Source organism: Aptenodytes forsteri, unplaced genomic scaffold (genome assembly GCF_000699145.1).
Source record: "Aptenodytes forsteri isolate BGI_AS27 unplaced genomic scaffold, ASM69914v1 Scaffold51, whole genome shotgun sequence".
Taxonomy (NCBI): Eukaryota; Metazoa; Chordata; class Aves; order Sphenisciformes; family Spheniscidae; genus Aptenodytes; species Aptenodytes forsteri.
This window is the reverse complement of record NW_008795495.1, coordinates 3,377,318-3,392,717: the sequence shown is the minus strand read 5'-3', so window position 1 is coordinate 3,392,717 and position 15,400 is coordinate 3,377,318. Positions and strand designations below refer to the sequence as shown.

The following is a 15,400-nucleotide window of genomic DNA, read 5'->3' as shown; positions in this document are numbered from 1 at the left end:
GGCTGTGTCCCCTCCCAGCTCCTTGTGCACCCCCAGCCTACTCGCTGGCGGGGTGGGGTGAGAAGCAGAGAAGGCCTTGACTCTGTGTAAGCACTGCTCAGCAGTAACGAAAACCTCCCTGTATTATCAACACTGTTTCCAGCACAAATCAAAAACACAGCCCCATACTAGCTACTGTGAAGAAAATTAACTCTACCCCAGCCAAAACCAGCACAGTAGTATATGTTTTAATAGATTTGATCAATATAGTATTTGTAGGACTATGAAAATGCTTTTTTATTTCCCATCGCAATTTTTTTTTGGGGGGTGGTGGTGATTGTTTTTTTTTTAATTTTAAGGCTCATATTCCTCAAACTATTCTCCAAACTCGAGGACAGTTGACAGAAGATAGCAGAAAACTACTTTGGAAATTGACTAGTAGTTTTTTAAAATCAGTTGACTTGTAACTGGTCAAGGAAAAGTGGCAATCTAGATCAATTACTAGGGGTTTTTTTTTGTGAAAAAGTAATGAATTTCCACTTGATAGCAGTCTTCACTACTTGTCTGTGCTTTAAAAACCAAAAGCAAATTATCAAGAGTTTATTTTACTATTATGCATCATGAAGTGTTATGAAAAGGTTTTTTTAAAATTAATTCTAGTGTAAAGATAAATGCAGTGCATGCTTTTTCCAAACTTACCCTTTCTTAAGTATATGTCTCTCCTAAATGATGGCTTTTTTGGGGCTCTCTTTTTCTGTTGTTTTTTTGGGGGATTGGGTTTTTTTTTGTTAAGCAGGACTTTTAAGTGTGAGATAAAGAAGATCCACAAATACTTAATGGATCCACTGGTATTCAGAAAAATCTTATCAAATATTCTGTGAATCTTGTATTAGAAGGAAAACAATGAAGCCATTAATGTTGATAAAAGTTAAATGCATGGCTCTGGTGTAATTACTGTTAACTTGTAACATATTGTGTCTGAATTACATACTGTAGGAATGATCAGTAATTCTTTGTAGAGACAGCTAAAAGTATCAGGAGAGCAGAGCTGATGTAAAGGGATTTTAAGCAGTCCAAGCTGACAGGGTTGCCTGCTGAGTCTGAGAAATAGCAGGTTGGCCTCTAGTTGCCAATGCACTTGACGCTCCTCTGTTACCTGGAAGCTGATCACATCTCTTCAGTTCTATTTATATTTGCTAAAACCAGTTTAAACCCAAACAAACCAAAAAGCCTTTAGAAGCAGAACATGAGATCTTGGTTCTCTTCACTGAATGTTGTTTGGACTTGAACTTTTTCCCTGGAGACAGATTTGTAAAAATATATAGCAAATTAAAACATAGCTACATCCTTAGGGATTTGGCTACTTAACTACTTTTGGAAACCCGCTGTCTTCAAAATCAGTATTTTTTTTTTTTTTTTTCCCTAAGGGATCTAGGCACCGGAATAGGAATTCAAGAAGCTTGTGTTGCATGTGTACATCTTTGTACTGGTAGCGGTGGGATACAGCCGGACATGGTCTGGTACATCAGATGAGGATCTCAGCAGGACAACACGAGCTGAAGGCCAACCATTGCATGTGCTTCTCAGGCATTGACAGCATCGAGTCACAGCTGCTGTTGAGGTCTGGGCTCTACCCGGCATGTGCGGTTGTGATAAGGCCTCTGAGTGTGGTCTCTTCCTGGATAGCTTAGAGCTATGATGTCTCCGTGATCACTGGATGCCACGCAGATGCATGTCCGTGATATATATACCTGTACCTAGACTGCCCTCCTCCCACCAGCCTCTTATGGCATGAGGTGATGTATGGAATTTCATGCGCTACATTTGGGTCCACCTTGAGCTCTGTTCAGGGCTAACAAGCAGACCAGAGACAGGTATGTAGATCAGTGAGAAATAACCTTGTTGTTAGCTTTAGTTAATTATTCTTCACACTCATGTGCTGAGCTGCTGTCCTAGCGTATTTCCAGAAGTCCACTGCTGTGGTGTTTTAAGCTTTTGGTTTTTAGATAAGGCATAAACCACAGCTTGTATGTCCATATTGTTCACCCAGGCTTCTGCAAACTCTGTGCTCTCTTTTCACTAAAGGAATTTCATTTTGAATTGGAATGAACTCAAATCAACCCCACCCACTTTCACATGAAAACAGTATGAAGTTTAAGGCTTCACTCTGCTTTTTTCTTAAGAAATTGTTTTAGTTTTCCTTGAAGCATCAATAAATGCAAATGATCCTTTTCTTTTCTGGTGAATTTGACTGAAAATTCAAGTTCAGAGTGAAATGCAGAACTACCAGAATCTCTGCTTTCATTATGAACATTTCACACAGCTATAGACATAATTACATATGATGAAGATCTTACGGCAAGACATGGGCTGTTAACCCCGATTCCCTGGCAGAACTCCCAGTTGAGTGATTATCTTCTAGCCACATAAATTTACTTTTATTTTCTATCAGATAGTTGTTTCCTTCACTTTTTGGAATGAACTGCTCTTATACATACTGTGGCAATGTTAACTGGTATGCTTCACCCTAGAGATAACTACATTTAAGTGACTAACAAATCTCATTGTATGGTATATAAAGGACTTCTTTGGAAATGAAGGTCTTCAGGAGACTGAGGTAGTAGACAGTTGAGTGATTCTTTCCTGTGAGAATTTGGAAAGAAGATATTCTCCTTGGCTTCCTTTTCCTATGGAGATACTTATATTTAGAAGAGATGGTAATCTTTCATTCTTATGCCTTGAAACAAAGAGAAAAAACAATTTCAAACTTTGGAAATCTTATCTAGTCGTATCCTTAAAAAGGTCTGTCATATCTTGAAAAGCTTTGCCTTGAGTGGATCACTTCAGATTTTTTGCCCTGAGGTGTTATGCTGTCTGTTGCTTTGACTGATGGATAACTTCAGTATAGTAATGTAAGTAATGAGAATAATACGAATTTAGGTATTCATGTTCAGAAAAATCAACAAGGTAATCTTATTGCTAGGGCATATAAGTGACGTAGGCTACTTCGTGGTTAGTTCCATGATGTTTCTAAGATACCTGTATAAAAAAGGAAAACTTAAAAATTTGTGTTTCTGAGCTATCAGGAACACTATTTTCACAAAAATTACTCAAAATTTTGGAACCATTAAATGAGAATATAATGGTGAATTAAGAAATTACTGCATGTGCAGAAAACTTGTGTAAAAATAACTAGAAGATGAGGCAGGGAAAGTTGTAAGTCATAGCTTTGAGATGGAAAGGCTGCTTAAGGGCTGTTCTCGGCTCTTAGCTATTCAAACGTACTCCCCTTAAACTTGAAACTTTTTACTGTAGCTTGAATGTTGAATTTGAGACTGCTCTTCCGCCAGCTGATACTTAATTTCTCAAAAATGAAAGTGTGCCATGTTAGAAGTTAAGTTTGTACAACAAAGTAAAGGAAGAGTTGGAATGAAGGAATGAAGTGGGGCCTGGAAAGAAGGGAGGGGGGAGGTGTTTTAGTTTTTTGTCTTTGTTTCTCACCATCCAACTCTATTTTAATTGGTGATAAATTAAATTAATTTTCCCCAAATCAGGTCTGTTTTGCCAGTGATGGTATCTCATAAGTGGTCTCTCTGTCTTTATCTCGACCCATGAGCTTTTCCATCTTATTTTCTTCCCCTGTCCTGTTGAGGAGGAAGAGTGTGAGAGCGGCTGGGTGGGCGTCTGGCAGCCAGCTAAGGTCAACCCACCAGAGTTACGAAGCATTGAATTGTCAGCTGAACATTTTCAGTGTCTCATGGAAAAGTTCAGAACCATCAGTGGCTTTGTCTTGCCAGTGTGCAGCTCTTCAGCATGACTAAGTAAGCCCGTTACCTTCATTAGTGACATCAGTAACTAGCATCATCCACCCTGATTCTGTGTATCTCTCACATTCATGAGATGAAACAAGAGGAGGAGACTGGCTTGCACAGGAACGTAGATGTTTGTCGATCCATGCAGGAAATGTGAGATCTGGGTTCAGGGTGCTCTGAAGCCTGAGCTCACCGCTTTCTTCCTGGGGTTGCCTGGGGTTGTGCCCATCGCAGTCTGGCCAGGTCTGTGAGAGCATCGTTTCATTTCTGATGCTTTAGTACTGAGCAGCTAGACGTGAAAGCTGCCGGAGAGTGGGAGAGACAACAACTGTGGTATGGGATAGGGATATGCAGTTTCTGTCCTGTTGTGCTTAGAAGAAATTATGGAGGGGGTTTAGGGGTGTCTTTGGTGGTGTCTCAGGACAGGAGGTTGGTTGTGGCACCAGCTCCCCTGTGGTTGTTAAAAGTTTGCAGCGTGATTCTCAAACGTATGGCTAGGCCAAATTAAAAACTTGGCTACAAAACCACAGCCCTTCTCATGGATGGGGCCAAATTTCATAATAGTGTAATTCATAATTAAATAAGCACTACAGGATGCTGGGGGGTTTTGTACCAGGATGAGATACAAGTTTTTGTTTTGTTTTCTCTTCCTCTACAGTAGCCAAAGATACTTTGATTAAAACTTGCAACAGAAAGTCATGCGCATGAAGAAAATGCCAGTTGTAGTTGCAGTGGTGCTGTACTGAAAATGTAGGCCTTTTAGGAGGGGGGAGAGTTTTGTTATTAGACTGATTGCCATAGCTTCTCAGAAGAAGAGCTTGTAAGCCTGAAAACTTATCTGTCTTCTGTAACAATTGCTCTAACAGCAGTTGCCCATATGGACCTGGGTATGATTTGTGTTTTTAATTAATCTTTCAAGGGAATAAATGTCCAAAAGTGATTAGCGAAAGGCTCCAACGCATGGCACCGAGAAAGAGAGGTTGATCTCGTTTAGGATGAGTTAGTTAATTGATCCAAGAGAACAGATGTTTTGGTAAGGTCATGCAGTGTTTGGCTTGATTATATGCCCAGTTTAGGACATACATCTGCTATGTGTTTTTACCTAGGTGGGTGACTGGAGTCCACCCAGGTGGGTTGGGGTGGGAGGTAGGAGAACGGAGAAGGAAGGGCTGTTGCACGAATTCAGGTCACCTTCACCTGGGCAATGTTGGGAGCTGGAAGTTAGCTGCCACAGTCGATGAAGAGAGTTGAGTGAGCCAGGAGGGGAATGCGGCCTGAAAAATGCGTTGACTCAATACATCGTATCGGCAGTCTCTGCTGGTGAGTCTCCCGAGTGTCATCAATTAACGTGGGGCGCTGGAGCAGCTTGGCCTCACTCAGGTGTGGATGCTTCATCTGCCTGGCTGACCGGAGAGGCTCCCGGGGGAGCTCAGTTCACACCCCCAGCCCCTGTGGGGATGAGTCAAGCCCCTTTGTCTTAGATGACTGCCCACTGTATGCAAACCTCGGCAATTACATCCTATTTGCTGAATGGCTTTGAACATACTGCAGCGCAAACACTGGTTATGGCAGGGGAGCACAGTTTGGAGAGATCAGCTCTCTGGGTGACTATTGGGCTAAACATGTCATCCATATGTATAGCATGCAGGCTGGATCTACTCGGCTACTACCAGGCAGTGGCCCCCCCCCAAGGATGTGTCACACAATGTCCTTCCAGTTATAAATGCAGAAGGGATCAAATAGTTTGGAAAGAATCTACTTCTGTGATTATTGCCACTCTGAATTATAAATGACCCAAAAGCCGGAGCTGTTCGCTGCATTCACTCTTCAGACCAGCGCTCAAAAGGCAGAGCGCTGCTTTTAACAAATATGATTTTAGAGAACAAAAGGGGAAGCGAGCGCTATGAAAATTTAGTTAAATGTAAATGTGTTAAATGGTACATGAACTAGTCAGGTTTTCGTGATTTATCAGTTTTAAACTTCAAAGGCTCTGGTTAGCTTGCATTTTTAAAACTAATGAGTTTATCACAGCCAGTGGGGAAAAATGGTTCAAGTATATCAGCTGTAAATTGGTACAAAGCACTAAAAGGGACATTAGCCTCTAATCAGATTCTAACAGTCCATTAAACCTGCCTTTCCTCAGTGGCGCTTTGTCTTCCCCCCCTCCTCCTGCCTGTGCCTCCTGCGCAAGCCAGCCTCGTCCCTTCGTTCAGGCGGGTAAGACCTCCTCAGGGACACGAAGCAATATCAGCTCATCCTTCTTTGTCTATGAGCTAAACAGCCTAAGGGATGCTTGATGATGGTATATTCCTGATCTTGCTGTAAAACTCAACTGTGCTGCGTATAAATCAAGGAGAGAGAGGGACCTCTCTGCTTGCAAAATAGGCACTGGGGGAGCCAGGAATGCCAGGCTGGCTCCTGCTCTTGCTCCACCCCAAAACCACATCCAAACCACTGGAACTCAGTGACACCCGAGATCCGCTTCTGATAAGTAAACAGTGCACCTCCCTTTCTGGGAAGAGGGATGTAAAACCTGGAACAATTTCAGACAGCTGTTTTGTGGCATCAGAGTCCCTCCTGCTCTTTCCCCACCTCATGCCTCGAATGCTGAATAAAGATCAAGGTGCACAAAATAAATTGCTGAGGAGACATATAAGAGCATTTTTTTCTTCTTCCTGTTGTTTCAAGCTTAAAACACAGTAGAGACACAGTGTAGCATAGCATGGACCAGACCATCTCAACAGCTTCACTCGTCTTCAGTCACACGTTTGAATGCAGAGGCGTTCTGCTGAAAATTAGTTGTTTGAGCTGAAATTTTATAATATAAGAGTTTAGAGCTTTTTATGAACTATCTAAATCTACTTTTTAAGGAAAAAAATAGAGAATGCATTTGCTGTTGCATTTGCTTATCTGCTTTACCATCAAGTTCCTGCCTGCCCTGTAGTATCAAACCGCAGCTCTGTGTGCTGTAACACATGGGGTGCAAAGTGAGGGTGACAGGGATTTTAAGCAGGTCATTTTCTCTGCCTGTGGCACCGTGTTGGAGCATGGGCGTATCAGTTTCTCTGCTTTTCAGCATGTTATTTAAATTACAATAAAGTTAAGGAGTATACAAAAGTAAACAGTTGCTGCAATATTTATATCCCCGAAAATGAACATCCTGTGACGAGGTGCATTAACTGGAAAAAATAAAATGCTTAAAGTAATTTAAGTTTTTAAAATGTATTTTGGAAGCTCCATTAGGACAGACCATTTTTCTTAAAATCCCCCTGAAGCAGCCATGAGAAGAAACAGGGCTATGAACGTATTCCTTATGAATAATGGCACCACGCAGTACTGAACAGATCTGCTGCCCGTAAAACACAGGGAAAGCATTTTTTCCATTACAGTGCAGTTATTGAGGACTGCAAGGTAACAGAGCAGAGGTGAGTTTCCGGAGTTGAGCGCTGCCTTCCAGATGGGGCTGCAGATAAGTGAGTGGCTGTGAATTAGTCGCTTATAAGCGATACGTGCTGTAGTTTCACTATTTGAAAAAACAGCTGTGACGTCTCTGTATTTCCGTACCGCTGACCAAGGTGTCTGGATTCATAAGGTCAGATTCTAGCTCGAGGGATAAAATGTCTTTTATTCTCTCCATGTTGTCCAAACTAAATGGCAGCTGAAGGGGCTAGCTTTCATACACCAGCCTTGAGCCTTGGCTGGAATAGAAAATTGGCTCAGGTTGAAGTAGTGTTTGAATTGAAGGCACAAGAGGTTGTTTTGCATGTCTACATAAACTGCTCCAGCAACAGCAGGATGAAACATTCAGAGCAGGGATGTTGATTCAGGGAAGCACAAGTTCTGCAAATCTCACTTCAGATTGAAGCTCTCGGTGTATATTGCCCATTACTGCAAGGGCAATGCATGTTCTTAACATGCTTTTTTATTTCTTTTGTGTCAGAGGTGAGTGCATGGAGATTTTCATTGACAAATGCTGGTAACTTTACAAGATAATGAACGATATGAAATCTGAGGAGTTGCTGATGTGTGTTAATTTATGGTATGTGTGTGTACAGGCCTTCGCTGTAAGGTCTCTGAATTCAAGCATATGCTTTCTCTAGGTAATAAAGAAGTACAAATGTTTTGATTGAAATGAAACATACCTAAGTATACTGCCAAAAACCTGAAGCTGTTTGACATCACTGCTCTCCTTTCCAGTTCTAAAGCAAGGAATTTATATACGTGCACCTGCGTGATTAATTTCAAATTAAAAAATAGTAATTGGAGATGATTTTCCCTTGTTGCTTACAAAGACTTAGTTCTCTTTTAAGGATAACTGAAAGTATAATTTACTATTTTAACAGAAGTAGTAACTTGGTAGCTACTCTTTGAAATTAACATTACATCTTCGTTAACTTTATTTCCGCTAAAAGAAACTTACTTTTACAATATCGTAGACTAAACCAGTGAATTAAACCAAGTGTTTTTCATCACTTTTGATTAACCTTGTCCTTTTTTGCCTTAGGACATCAGCGCCTTTGAGAACAGAATGTTAATGCTTGATGGGATGCCGGCAGTCAGAGTCAAAACAGAGCTGCTGGAATCCGAGCAAGGGGTAAGCAGAGGTTTCTGTGCGGCCTCACTCTGCAGTGCACTGGTGACCCTTCCCGAGCTTCTCTGTGGTTAGCTGTCCCTCCCGTTGTATTGTCATTTTCTTTTCTACGTCTTTCTTCATTTCTACCATTTTGGAGCTCGTTTTCTTGGGAGACGTACCGGTGACCATCTAGACTCATCTGCTGGGAGCAGAAAACAAAACTCTGCAGAAGACTTACTGAAATTATCTGGGCTAGCTGAGATGCTGTTGGTGTAATTTTACGATTATAAAAAAAGGTGCAGTTTAAACAAACAGGAAAGAATAACGGATTACGGTAAAAAAAGCCAAATTCATATGTCTGAGAAGCTCATATATATCTTCGCTATTCTGCCTTCTTGGGATATGTGCCTTACTGTGGTTGTTTTGTCCTTTATATGCTTGTCCTGCTCCATTTTCTGTGCAAACCTGCTCTCTTTCTGGTGGAATACACTTATTTATCATTATGATAAGAGGGCTAGAAGCTTTGGATGGTTAAAGCTGGTATCACGTTGACTGCTGAATACAGGACAGAGATCATGAATAGGATTTTGAATTTTTTGCAGAACAAGTGTTTGGCAATGGAGTGGTAGATTTTAGGAAAATGGAAGACTACATTTTTGGACATATTAAGGGTATTTTCTTACATATGTGGTAATAATTACATTAGGGACTGTAGATTACTATGAGGGTATCTGTATTTAATGGATTTTGTGTTACCGTGAATCTTTATTTCCTTGTGTGCATCTTAACGTTATCCCAAAGAATTCAAGCCACCTTACTGCTCTGAAGACAGATGCCTTCAACAAGCGGAGAGTGTAATAGAAGCAGCAATGCTATTGCCATGTAGGGATGGGCTTTTGCCTCCTTCTGTTACTTGGCTTTTTTCCTTCCTGCTATTTTCTCAATTATTTAATTGAGAATTTAAATGATATGGAAGAGAGGGAATTAACTTTCAGGATGACTTAATTTGAAAGACTTGAAAGGAGATGTCAGTTATTCAGGATGTTTTTGAGGCTTTAAGTTTGAGACAAAAAAACCTTGACATTTAATGGAGTTCTTGCTCATCTCTCTGCCTCCTTGAGAGCAATACCCTCAGAAAATACTCCAGTACAGCGTAGTTTGAGAGAACATAAAAGTTGGACTATTGTATGAGCCACGATGATGAAAAGACAGATCCATTAGAAGTAATTTTTAATACCTTCTGGATGCTTTGCATTATGTCTTTGTATGTAACATAAATCTTTATATTGTTCAGAAGATAAATGTTTTATTGGTATTTGCCTTTGTCTAGTTCAAAATAAATTCTATGCATGATGCATATTGCTGGGTCCTTTATGAAGAATACTTCCTTTAGCAATGTGTGATTTGATTCTGGAAGACCTATTTGGTGTCTTAGGAACTGGAAGGAAATTAACAATTTATATACTTTTTAAATTTCTTTAGGGGTTTTTTAATAAAATTTTACGGACTTCTGTGTAAGCAGAAAATGATGTCATCTTTTTCTTTTCCAGTGACTGAGCCGTTGGACAAAGAGCTGGGTTTGATTTGGGATTTTATGTGCTTTGTTACTAATTAAGTAGTGTCTGGTCAAGAGTCTCTGGCACCTTTATGACTCTTCATTAGGGAACAATCAATAAATACAAAATGAATTCTCCAGTTCACTAACAGAGGAGCTAGCCATTAGGATGGCAATTTTCCAGCAAACAGCTTAAATTCTAAAGAGAAAGGTGGTTGAAACAGATGTTTAGCATGTGCTTCAGAGACTGTTTTGAATATGTAGATGTTGGTAGATATAACAGGGACAAGTGTTTGAAGGATGTGATTACCGAAAACAGCACGTGGAGCTGTTTGGGAAGATGAATATCATAACTGGGAAGCATAGAGTGGGAACTAAAGTGTGATCCAAGTAGTATGAATTTGAAATTGCGATGTCTTTTTGTGTTGTTATAGTGCCCAAAGTCCCTAGAGTTGCACCTCCATCGCAGCATATGCGTATACAGGGAGATGTGATTTCTACTTTGAAAATTTGCAAACTAAGACGGCATTTTGAGTCTTCTGAAGGTAGTGGCCAAAGCTTCATCACTTAGGATGCTGAACACCAGACAAGACTAGGCAAGCATTTCCAAAACCTGTAGGAAGACAGCTGGGTTTTTTGCTGTTCCTGCTTGGTATCTGCTATTTGCTCTAGGTTTGCTGCAAGGGCGAAAGTGAGACATGGTTTAAGGGTTATGAAAAGAAAGTTTCATCCATGGTTAGGGGATTCTGAAGGCTGTGTCAATTGTGGAGGAGTGAAACCAACAGAGTCTGGAGCACCAGTGGCCCTTGACCAGGGTGGTGAGCATGGAGCGATCAGACCAGAGAGCACTGAGTTGCCATGCCTCGCTAATGAGGATTTGGAGGAGCTGTGATAGTATCATCTGATCTTTTGTCTGAGAAGGGCTATGGGACCACTTTGAATTGTCTCCTGTTTAAGTCTGAGCCCATATTTCAGATAAACATCTTCTTGATTTTAAAACCGATTGTGGTGAAAAACCTTCCACAGCTATGCTAGTAGTTACCCATTCTTGTTGTGAAAGCATGCACCTAATTTTTAATCTGAACTTATCTAGCATCAGCTTCCAGCCCTTTCCAGTGGCAACAGAAAAATTCCCTCATGGTGCTGTGTGACGATCTCGCTTAGCCCTTTTGGGGCCAAGCAGTACAATGCGTGATGGAGCGAGGGGGGTTGCTCCTCAGGTTGCTGTTTGCAGTGTGGTAGGCTGCCACATGCAATAGCTAAGCAGCCTGGTCTTGGCGGGTCCTCCGCGTTAATGGTGATGGGTGTTTACAAGGTAATTACTGCAAAACTTTATTGAAATCAAGATTAAATTAATTGTGGGTTCCAAGGATACGTGCCTACTTCTTGTAGGGAAGTTGAATGCTTTCCTGCAGGGCACGTGAGTATGTCAGCCAGAAAAGGTGTTTTCTCAGTAGTTGTGCCTTGATTAGCTGTCTCTTGTGGTTCATGACCTCCAAGGTGGGATTCACAGAAAGGACCCTTGGTGTAGGAATGTGGATGTTGTTTGGCCATGCATGCAGTGCTACGTGGGACACCTAGCCGGTCCTCACCACCGTCCTGGCTCTTGCAGTGTTCGCCTGATGAGAGAGCAGCCAGTAGAGGAGAGTCTAATTGCACCCTGGGCAGTCGTTGCGTGGAGGCAAGGTTGTGTGCTTGGAGGGACGGCAGGCTGGTGCTGGGTCAAATCCCACTTGGGTGCCGGTGCACCTCATCGCCTTCATGTTCCCATGGTGTCCTGTGTGTTACTGCTGTAGGTGAGGAAAAGGTGCGGAGATTTTCTCAGGAGTCGCTTGGTGCCAGCGATGAATTACTGGCAAAGAGCGGGGACCAGAAGGAACCCCTGTGATTCTGAGTTTGGCTCCAAGACCACAAGGAGATGAGCAAAATGCCGACATCCCTGCTTCAAATGGGAATTGTCATAATGATGTTATGTGTATGATGCTGGCTTGGTGGATTACTTCAGCAGATGACATGATCACAGCATTTGAGTCCATTTTTACTCCAAGGTTTCATTTTATTTCATAATTTGATGAGTTTAATGATTAAACAATATGTGTTTATCCTAGGATTTTAGTTTTTTTAAAAGGCTTTTTTTTTTTTTTTAAATTCATGTGTCTCCTTACAGTTTGTGAACCTGTAACCCACCAACCTATTGACTCGAGCAGTAGAAAATACCACCGTTTAGCAATCTTGGTAAAGTGAACAATGATCACTGCAGTAACTTGACAACATAGAAATAATAAACCCAGAAAGAAGTAACATTTCCCTTCCTTTTACACCTACTCCACCAAAATGGAAGCACAATAGGAGGGCAAAAAAAAGAGATTTTATACAAACAGCACCATCTTTTAACCTTAAGTTGGTTTTTCACTTACCTTTTGTGGCATACAGCTGTGGTGAAATAGGCACCATCTGGCCATGTGCATTTCATTCATCAGAAATACATCTTCCCTGTGCTGCTCTTGGTAACCTGGTCTTCACCAGGTGTTGTCTCTTGACTACATGTGGTGGTGGTGGTAATAGAAGTCACCCATGATGTAGATGAGAACCAGGACAGAGCAAATCATTGAGCCGAGACTAGCATTTTCTGCTGTATTTGGCTACCAAGCCAGGCAATCAATCCGTTATATTCCTGTGTTGCTTTTGGTTTTCCTATTGGAGTCCTCGGTCTGTTTGTAGGAGAGGTTAAGTATAATGTAAGGTTCTTCTCTACCATCTATGCATGATCTCCAGGATCTTTAACTTTCTTGTTAGGAGATGTTTTGTTTTGTTTCATGATTCATCTGTCTTGCACTGTGTTTGGGTGCTCTGTGTCCAAACCTGGGCTGATACCTTTGAAAAGGTTTTAAGAAGTATTCTTAAATAGCATCTCAGTCCTTGCACTGCAGAAGTGTTACATATCTAGAGCAAGCGAAGGAGGATTTAAAATGCAGTACAGCAGAAGGAATAAGCAAACGAAGAAAGTGCAGTCCAGCTGAAATTTTAGGGTAGCCCTGGGAGAATGAAGCTGTGCAAGCTACTCCCATTGCAAACCAGCCCAGTCTCTAGCTGAGGCTGAAAGGAAATTGGAGCTGACGCCTGTGTTTCAGCTATGCCCCATGCACCAGTTTCTTCGAGCCTGTGACTAGAGGAGAGGTGGGCAGAACTCAGGAGCTACAACCTGCGTTGATGCAGTGAAGACAAACCTTTACCAACCTGGGTTTAAAAGGCACTGAGTTCAAGCTAGGTGATTGTGGGAGAATGGGATTTAGGCAGCCCATGGGGGAGATATGTCTTATGAGATACAGGTTACTAGGCAAATTTGGAACAAAGAAGTATTTACAAGGGAAATGGATTTTGTCTTTGCTTTGGAAAAAGTTAAAACAGTTCTGCTTTGTTTTATCATCACCAATTTAGAATAGTTTAATGATTTTTAGAAGGCCATCAGCATTAGCAAGAACAGATGCATATTTTTCCAGTGAACTACTGTCCTTAATTTTGCACAGGAGATTTAATGCAGACTATTGTTTGAGGCTTCGACAAGACACAGTGCTGCTTTAATGACTTTATCACAAATGAAAAAAAGACATTACATAAAAGATATGGCATTGCCCTTTAACAAGGCTTCGTTATTATCTCCCCTACTGTGGAACAGGAGCTAGCATTGCTAATAAATTGGTAGAATTACTTTAGAAATGTGAATTTGCTTATCATTTAATATCCTCCAGTGACCTACAGCTTTAGATCTTTTGGTCTGCAGTAAAATCTTTGTATGTCAGTAACCAGCTTCAGAGAAGGACGTGAAGAAGGTGGTCCCTCCCCATGTAGGTGAACGAGGGGTACTTCAGCAGGAAAAAGATATTCATTCTTTGGCTGTGCCAAAGACTATTTTGAAAAGTAATACTCCTCATTGTAAAAATATACAGAGGCTGGATTAACTTAAATGGTAATACAGACTGGGCAGTGAATTTGTTAGCTGATGGCTACTATCAAGAAGTTAGGTAGGATAGTGTTGACTGACTTCAGCATGAAGTCTGAAAGTCTTGCTGGTCATTGTGGGATGTGGCCCAGTTTCTAAAAACTGGTAAATGTGTCTGACTTCGACACATGAAGTTACACTTTCTCAAGGATTTGCAGAGTAGGCCCATAAGCTTTTGTTAAAAGCAGATATGAATGTGGGACTTATGTCCCGCAATTAATCTTCAAATACAGAGAATAATGAACCTCTAATTTTCATCAGCCTTTTTGTTTCCAGATCTGCAATCTCATCCATTCCTGTGCCTGCATTTTGTCCCCTCAAATCATTATTTGAAGCTTATATATCTTATTCTGATTTCTTCTCCTAATTCTGCTTGATCCGTCTCCATTCCCATGCCTTATCATGGCTGAATTATGAAAAGAATGACTAAAATGACAAAACCCTTTAACAAGCCAATATTGTTCTCTGTGTCTTTCATCTCCAGCCAAATTATCTTGTTGTCTCCTGTCTGAAGAATGTCATCCATGCTTATGTTATTATATACATAAACATGTTGTACCTCAGCCTGGGTAATAGTGACAGAAATCTGTTTTCTTTTCAAAGATTTCCAGAAACGCCTATTGAAATTCAGTTGAGAATAGTTTCAATAGCAAAGCTTGCTCCTTGACTATATGGGGAACTGTTTTATGTTGATTCGTTGAGCTTATGTACATTCTTTGTATTATTAGAAGAAGGAGCACTTCTAGTATTTGCTGTTGTAATTTATGAATCTGTTTCATTCAAATAATTTAATTTTTTTTCCTGAATTACTCAATATTTAGCATGACTGATTTGGGGAAACAAACACCATATGGACAGTGCACGTGTATCAATCTCTTCTGCAAAGAAACTAGCCCTTCTTAATTTCTGTTGGTTTTCTTTGTCTTGCAATAGATGATACTCGAGGAGTGTTACTGAGGTGTTAGAAACACAGTTGATACGATTCATTAGTTGCTTTACAGTGCCATAATATGTGACATTCTTCAGAAAGAGATCAAGATCTGATCCCAAAGACCAGTAAGGACATGACCTACAGGGCATGATGCAAAGCCATGTGAGATATACCTAAGGAGATACAGCAATATTCCCCAAGCAATGCTGATGGACATGTTTGCAACCCAGAAGGGTGCAAGACACATCCCAGAAGGGTGCACCACAGCTATGTCAGTTTGAATTGGATGAAAGTGCTCAAGCCTCACCGCCAAAGCCGCAGAAGGCAAAGGCAGGGACTGGGAGAATGAAGAGCCGCCCACTGTGGGAGAACATCAGGTTTGAGACCATCTAAGGCACCTGAAGGTGCACAAGTCCATGGGACCCGATGAGATCCATCCGCGGGTCCTGAAGGAACTGGTGGGTGAAGTTGCTAAGCCACTATCCATCGTATTTGAGAAGTCGTGGCAGTCCGGTGAAGTTCCCACTGACTGGAAAAGGGGAAACACAAC

At 41.1% G+C, this 15,400-nt stretch overlaps 1 protein-coding gene across 3 annotated transcripts in view; it reads left to right on the top strand.

Annotated features, from left to right (window-relative positions):
- The window catches only part of KLF12 (Kruppel like factor 12), a 263,096-nt gene that overhangs the window by 92,482 nt on the left and 155,214 nt on the right, over positions 1-15,400 (top strand). For all 3 annotated transcript variants that reach the window (XM_009281721.2, XM_009281722.2, XM_019472692.1), the window contains exon 3: positions 8,296-8,385. In XM_009281721.2, coding sequence (XP_009279996.1) covers positions 8,296-8,385 — 90 coding nt within the window. The remainder of the gene's footprint in view (positions 1-8,295; positions 8,386-15,400) is intronic.